This window comes from Bison bison, unplaced genomic scaffold (assembly GCF_000754665.1).
Source record: "Bison bison bison isolate TAMUID 2011002044 unplaced genomic scaffold, Bison_UMD1.0 scf7180017864503, whole genome shotgun sequence".
Lineage (NCBI taxonomy): Eukaryota > Metazoa > Chordata > Mammalia > Artiodactyla > Bovidae > Bison > Bison bison.
In genome coordinates this window covers 2,742,077-2,749,727 of record NW_011495061.1, presented here as the reverse complement: position 1 = coordinate 2,749,727, position 7,651 = coordinate 2,742,077, and the positions used below count along the sequence as shown (strand labels likewise).

General features: G+C 46.8%; 1 protein-coding gene across 1 annotated transcript in view; it reads left to right on the top strand.

Annotated features, from left to right (window-relative positions):
- Nucleotides 1-7,651, top strand: part of RBM33 (RNA binding motif protein 33) — a 103,280-nt gene that overhangs the window by 46,424 nt on the left and 49,205 nt on the right. The window contains exons 9-10 of the mRNA XM_010829358.1: nucleotides 1-224; nucleotides 3,770-3,828. Coding sequence (XP_010827660.1) covers nucleotides 1-224; nucleotides 3,770-3,828 — 283 coding nt within the window. The remainder of the gene's footprint in view (nucleotides 225-3,769; nucleotides 3,829-7,651) is intronic.

Here is a 7,651-nt window from a genome sequence, read left to right as displayed (position 1 = left end):
GCCTCCGCAGCAGCCGATCCGCAGTCTGTTCCAGCAGCAGCAGCTCCAGCCCCTGCTGCCCCTGCAGCACCCGCACCACCCGTCCCCTCCGCAGGGGATGCACATGCCGCCCCAGATCGAGGCCCCCCGGGTGATGATGACCCCTCCTCCCGTGACCCCACAGCAGCCCAAGAACATACACATCAACCCCCACTTCAAAGGGGCCGTGGTGACGCCCGTTCAAGGTACGTGTCTCCTTTGCTGTGGTCAAGTTCCAGGTGACTGCCTAGTCCGTTGTCACTTCCAGGTCCATAAGGACTCCGGGGGCTCCCCGAGTCCTTCCCACTGCTCACATGCATGCCGGCTGCCGGGTCAGGCTCCTCTCAGCTTGTGTGTCTCCTGTCACGGTGCTCCGGGGAGGGCATTGCGAGCGTGCGGCAAAGGCGCAGGGCCTTAGAGGCCACTGTGGAGGGCTCTGGGTGGCCCTCCTCGTCACTTCCTGGTGGGGCTGAGTGCCACGGGCCTGTCCCCTCAGGTGCCACTCGCGCTGCTTTTTTGAGTTCCAGAGGTGCACACCCGTCTGTTCATGGTCAGTTCTGATAGTATGATCACAGACGCACGTTCCTCAAGCGAGGAGACTAGTTCTAAGCAGTGGACACGGAGCGTATCTTCACGCACCCGCTCAGCGCAGCGTTGAGGCAGACGCCGTTCTCCGTGGGGTTGGAGATCTGCCGGTGAACACAGCGGTCAGCGCTTGCTGTGGGTGTCATCTAGCACCTTAGCAGCGACAGTGAGCCATGAAGACGGTGAATGAAGGCCCCGTGTGGCGCGTTGGAGAATGGAAGCGCAGTGCTGAGGAGAGCAGGGGAGCCCTGTGGTGGCGGGGCCGACTGCGCTGAGAAGGGAAGACCCGAAGGGGCGGGGGCTGCTGCCGTGCCTGTCAGCGGAGGGGTCTTCCAGGCAGAGGGGCCGGCCGGCGCAGAGGCGCCTCTTTCTGACGAGGCTGTGCCTTTTGTGTTCAGGTAACCAAAGAGAGACCAGGTGACAATTAGTGGAGTGCAGCGGTGGAGAGAAATGCGGAGCCTTGTCGTGTGAGACCTGGGAGCCTCCTGAGAGCTTTGCTTTTGTTCCGAATGAAGTGGGCCGTGATTAGAGGAGTCTGAGCACAGGAATAGCATCGTCGCTGTGTGTTTGACAAGGGTTGTTCTTGCTGCTGTGTTGAGAGTGGGCTCGTGAGCGGCAGGGGTGGAAACCAGGTGTTGAGTGGGGAGGTGAGTGCAGTGGCCCGGGTCAGGAGCCGGGCGTGCCTCAGGGCAGGACTGATGGATGGGCTGAGTGTGGACGGGAGAGAAGACGCAGCGACGCTGAAGGGGCCCGAGCGCTGGAGGGCGGGGTTGCTGTCACGGAGCGCGCTGGAGGCCCAGCAGGTCTTCAGGGGAGACCGAGAGCGCTGTGCTGGAGGCACCTAGACACGCAGGCGCGCGTGTCGGGGTGAGGTGACCAGGAAGCGTGCAGACGAGGTCTGGGTGCGGAGCTGGAGTGGGGCTCTGTGGCATCTCGATGGACCTGGGGCCTGGAACCTGGGGCACGTGACATGCCAGGGTGGGGGTCTGCAGGGAGGGGGAGCCCAGTGCTCGGGCGGCTGGGGGCGGGCTGCAGGCTGGGTGCTGGGCCCACAGTCGCCGGGTCTGTGGGGTTCAGGCAGGGTGCTTTTGGTGACGTGGTGGCGGTACACGCCTCATTGAGGTGGGCTTGAGCGGGAACGGGGTGCAAGCGTGGGAGACGATTGTATCGACAGGGATGATACAAGATGGACGTTGCCAAGATGGACGTTGGGGAGCCGGAGAGTGGGAGTACTGGGCAGCCCTAGCACCCCCTGGAGCTGTCGGCCATGAGCTTGGATAGACCTGGCCACCTGCATGGTTCTCTCCAACCACACTCCCCTTTCTGCGTCAGGTGTAGCCTAGACAGCATTGGAGTTGCCGGAGTTAGGCTGTTGACGAAGCAGTAGAGGAGGCGTCTTGCTCACAGTGAAGGCCATGGAGTGTATGATGATAAGGGGCCAGGAGATGTTTGTGGGGTCCTGCAGTCGGGAGGTTAGGGTCATGGAGGGAGTGAGGCGGGAAGGTTGAGGTGGTGTAAGGTCATGGAGAACGTGCAGGTCTCAGGGCTGGGGCAGCTCTGGAAACAGCAGCTTGACTGTGCTTAGTTAAATAGAAAACCACTGTTGTTCTTGAGAGAGACTGGTTGTCTAGTTGTCTCCTGTACGCAAAAGATAGAGTAACCCAGTGATTCTCAGCCTCACACAGTCAAAAGGTGTTTTAAAAAATTAAAAAGATGTGTGCGTACCTTTGATAGCACCTACTTTCTTTTCAAGGATGAAGAGTGTTTTATCATATTGTAATCAACCAGTTTTGTTGGAAATTTAACATGTTTTTGAGATTTTCAGTATTAAAATTGAAAACCTAGTCCATTAATTCATGGGACAGTGTGGGATATAACTATTAAATGCCAAATGTAAAGAGTTCAAGGTTCAGCTGGAACGGTCTCTTAGCATTACAGGTTGTAAATTGTCTCCTGTTCACAGCGGAGGAGGAAGCAGGTAGGGAGAAGTGTGATCTTAATTAGAAGTCTAATGTACCGATTTCTTTGCTTAATCATAATAAGCAAAAAATAGTTTATCTTAGTGCTCTATTTTAAAAATAATGTTGATTGACTTTTAAGCTGTATTACTTCTGTGGTGCTGATTTACCAGAACTTTTTCAAATTAAAACTACATGCTGTTACATTGTTCTTGCTGAGTTCTCCATGGTATCCCTTTGTGTCTGTCTGTGTTTGATCTTCTCTTATAAGCACATTGGTCATGTTGGATCAGGGCCCCTGCCCCGCCCCCGTGACCTCATTTTCCCTCCATCACTTCTTTAAAGGTGCATTTCCACATGACCTTCCGAAGTCCTTGTGAGGAAGATTCCGGGGTGTGAAGCTGAGAAGGGGCTGCCCTTCAGCCCTTGCACCTGGCCGTCCGAAATCTTCCTGGACGCGTCTGGCAGGACATTTTAATGGAGGGGTTAGCATGCTACCATAGAGTGGGCACCTCTTGCGAGGGGATTTTTTTACCTCCCAAATCAAAATCAGTATAAGGCTCGTGTATGAAACAGCTTAAACATGCAGGGTGTGGAACTAGCATCTGGCCTTTTCCCTGTTTTTGAAACTATTTGACACTGTTCTGGCAAGTTGCTGGAACTGTGCCTCTTGAAACACACAGACGACAGGGCTCGGCGTGGCAGGCTGTCGGGTCGGTTGTCCTGCGTCACAGCAGCCGGCACAGATAGCCACACTGTGCGTGTGCGTTTTCTTCTCTGCCCGCTTCACTCGTCTCCCACCTCCCTCCCTTATGAGCCTGGAGGATTGGGATATAAATTTGTGTTCAATGGGCGTCGGAAAATGTAACTCGGATTAGATACCCTGGATCACCTGCATATGGATGTCGGAAACAAAGGAGATTTCTTACTGTAGAGGAATAATATCTTCTTTGGTGCGGAGTATTTTAATTCTAAGTAAGAATTCACCGTTGAAATGGAAGCTTCTGCTTGTGCTGTTGTACACTGAAGACAAAAGTTCTCTCCCCGTCCCTTTATGGAATCGTATCAGTACAAACATGCAGCCTTTGCTTAAGTGTAAACCTAGCGTGTTGTGCACGTGTGTGTTCCGTGTGGCGCTCGGTGTGCTGTGCTCCTCTCCTGGCGGGTTCAGGTAAAGCCAAGTGTAACGAGTGCTGTTTTCCTCACAGTGCCCTTGCTGCCAGTCCCGAGCCAGCCGAGACCTGCGGTGGGACCCCAGAGATTCCCAGTGAGTAGCAGCTGCTCCTTCTGCTCTCGTAGGGATGAGCACACATTTACCAGGAAATATTAATACGGCAAATACAAGTGGTGCCAGCCAAATATAAGTTTAAGGATTTGTAAATATTGACAATAATTTTTGCAGTGGAAAATGTTTGTTAAAAGCTTAAGGTCAATGGATTTTTGAGAATGGAATTAATTTTGTTTAACTGTAAAATTGTTGAATCAGGATCATCAGTAGAATGCCTTTTGTCTTAAAGAATATGAATTTTGATTTTATTGTTGCCTTATGTTAGGTGAGGAAGGGCCTTTATTATCTTGTGTGTGGAGCCATTTGTGCACTTGGGGAAGTGTGAGTGTGTGTATGCCATTTTAGGGAGTAATAATGAGATGTCTACTTGTTTAAAAAAACAAGCGCAAAGGTCTTCATGAGCCATTGGTTTTATATTTTAAAAATGCGGGTTTTCTTTTTAAAGTATCTTTAAGACACCCTCGCCCCACTTTCCTGTGTTCCCATAATTTTATCCATTCTTCTGATAATGTTTTAATTAGAAGAAAAATGTCCATTAAATAGTTATCCATTTAAATAAATAAATTTCATTTTATTTGACTTTTTGTTTGATTTGTAGTTAGTTCATAGTTTTATTAAATCAGTGAGAATGTGTTCTAAGAACAATTTGAGAAAAAAAAAAGGACCAGACCATAACATTTTAGTTTGTATATAAAACAGATGTAGTTTTGTTGATGCTAAATAATCTGATTTCCTGGAAATACCTAAATGACCTGTTTGACCCTAGCTTTGATCCTCAGTAGTAGCTACCATGTTAACCCACTCCAGTGTTTTTGCCTGGAGAATCCCAGGGACGGGAAGCCTGGTGGGCTGCCGTCTCTGGGGTCGCACAGAGTCGGACACGACTGAAGCGACTTAGCAGCAGCAGCAGCAGCAGCTACCATGTTTATGTGGGTCATAAATGAAAGATCTCAATGTGTAGTCAGATGATTATTCAAAAAGACAGTATTGGATTTAAAGGTTCAGAATATTTTTTAGGAACTTTCTTGATTTGTAGTTAATCTTTATGACATCATATTATTTCTAGAACTGATTCTTACTGGTTTCATATGCTTTATTAGCTAATTTTAAAAAATTAACTGATAAGTTCTAAAATCTAGTTATTTTAAAAATTAGGTGACATTTATTGAGCACAGATCCTTGCTTGAAACAGGTGTCTAAATAGTTAGGATGTATTAATTTCATTACTCAAGGGTAAATATGTGTGTTTGGTGAATAATTCAACTGCTAGTTATTATAAAGCACTAACATTTTTTAAAATGTAGTTTTTCTTATTTTCAGGGTTGTGAGCTTTTGCATTAGAATCATAATTGATTTTGTGTTTATAGTTTATTAGAAATGCCGAGATAAAATTTGATGAAAGCAAATGTAGTTTAAAATTATAAAGCAGGGTTGTGTGTAAATATAAAATTAGAATAATCATTTGCAGTTTTCAGCTACTTATAATTTCAGTTGTGCAAACATTTGTATCTGATACTAAAAGAAACCTTGTATTACTTGAAGTCATTACAAAGAGGATAATAAAATTGTGAGAAATTAAACTAAAAGTTATATAATACTCTGAGGATGGTAAATATTACTGAACTGCCCTTGGAGCAGTTTTTGCGAGGTGTGATGTTTTGTTATTTTTAAGGTGGGTTATGTGTACAGATGATGGGAAACAGGCTAGAGGTTAGTCATATGTGTGATGTAATTTGAGAAATAGTTACTGCCATTTAACATGTGTCTTTAAGCCCCAGTGCTGGTTCTTAAACTGCGTGCTCAGTTGTGTCTGACTCTTTGCACCCTGTGGACTGTAGCCTGCCAGGCCCCCCTGTCCATGGGATTCTCCAGGCCAGAAAACTTGAATGAGTAGCAGTCCCCTTCTCCAGGGGATCGTCCCAATTCAGGGATTGAACCTGCATCTCCTGCACTGGCAGGCAGATTAAGTTACAACAGAGGGTTTTTTCTGAAGTGCTTCAAATTATTACTGGAAAGGAGGCTAACTCTAGACTGGCTCCTGTTGTTTTACATACACCAGATTTTTTTTTAGTTTTAAAACATCTTAATGAGTATCAATTTTTATATAATTTTAAAAGTTATTTTTCTTTTACAGTTATTTCCAAGTTTTGGATATATTCCCCTTGTTGTCCAATATATCCCTGAACCTATGTTATACCCAGCGGTTTGTATCCCCCACTCTCCCACCCTTATTCCATCCCTGCCACCCTCTGCCTTGTAAGCACTGGCTTATTCTCCATATTTGTGAGTCTGCTGCTTTTCTGTTACATTCACTAGTTGTATTTTTTAGATTCCACATATATGTGATTTCGCACAGTATTTGTCTTTCTCTGTTTGATTTATTTCACTTAGCTTAATATCCTCCACATCCACCTACATTGCTGCAGATGGCAAAATGTTCTTTTTTATGGCAAAGTACTGTTCCATTGTGTGTGTACATGTATATACGTCTTCCTTATCCATTCATCTGTTGGTGCACATTTAGGTTGCTTCCAGTCTTGGCGGCTGTAAATACTGCTGCTGTGAACATTGGGGTGCGTTTATCTGTTTTGAGTAACATTATTTCTTTCCTTTTCTACTCATCGATTCTGCTTGGTTTTTTAGTCAATGTAGATGTGGTTTCGTGACCACTTCGTCTCTCATGTGCTGAGTGTTCTGGATAGTGCTAGTCCTTAAACCATAAAGCGTATGAGCACAGGCCCACGAAGCCTAGTCCTCCTGAAGAGAGAATACTGTTGGGGCTTGAGAAAGCCCCTTGGGGATTTCCTACTGATGGCAGTGTACCCTGCGGGCTCTTTGTTGGTTCTTTTCGATAGAGGAGTTTAGTCTTTATTTGTTAAACTGAATTTTGCTTTGTAAAGTGACCACACACACACCAATTGATAAAACATATGATAGGAAGGCTAGCTTCAGTTTCATCATAGGGTCTGTGTGAATCAGTGTGCTTTCTTGCTACACAGGATAAAGATTTGAATTACAGATTGTGTCAAGCAAAGCAAAGTGCATTTTGACTTTGTCTTTCCCCTGCCTAAACCCCTTTAATGAATTTCCATTGCTCTGCTCCTGGACAGCTTCGTACGCTTACTCGTCTTGTGTGAGAAGCAGATTCATGTCTCTGTAGAGTCCCAGTCATCCTGTGCTCAGTGGAACCAGTCTGACCCCGGACCTCGTGTGCACAAGTCCAGATGAATAGTTGTTCAGTGCGTGTGTGCAGGGATGTGACTGTGTGCTGCCTTGCTGTTTATTAGGCACCTGTGTGAAACAGTATAGAGAAGGGGTATATCTTTTGCACAGTAGAATTCCATAATCCACATTTAACTGTACAAGAATTCAGGTGTATCAGTTGACTAGAGAGTAAAAAAGGCAGACAGTAGTTGGAAGTAGCTCTAGGTTTTCAGATTTTAACGGGATTAGGATACAGTTGGTATAAATGTGAAGGTATTCCTTCTCCTCTCTCAACACTAGTAAACTTTACTTTCTCTTGTTCTTAAAACTTTGTTTCGGGCTGTGCTGTGTCTTTGATGATACGCATAGGCTTTCTCTAGTTGCGGTGAGTGGAGGCTTCTCGTTGCAGTGGCTCCTCTCGTTTGGTAGCGCGGGCTCTGGGCACGCGGTGAGTGGAGGCTTCTCGTTGCGGTGGCTCCTCTCGTTTGGTAGCGCGGGCTCTGGGCACGCGGTGAGTGGAGGCTTCTCGTTGCGGTGGCTCCTCTCGTTTGGTAGCGCGGGCTCTGGGCACGCGGTGAGTGGAGGCTTCTCGTTGCGG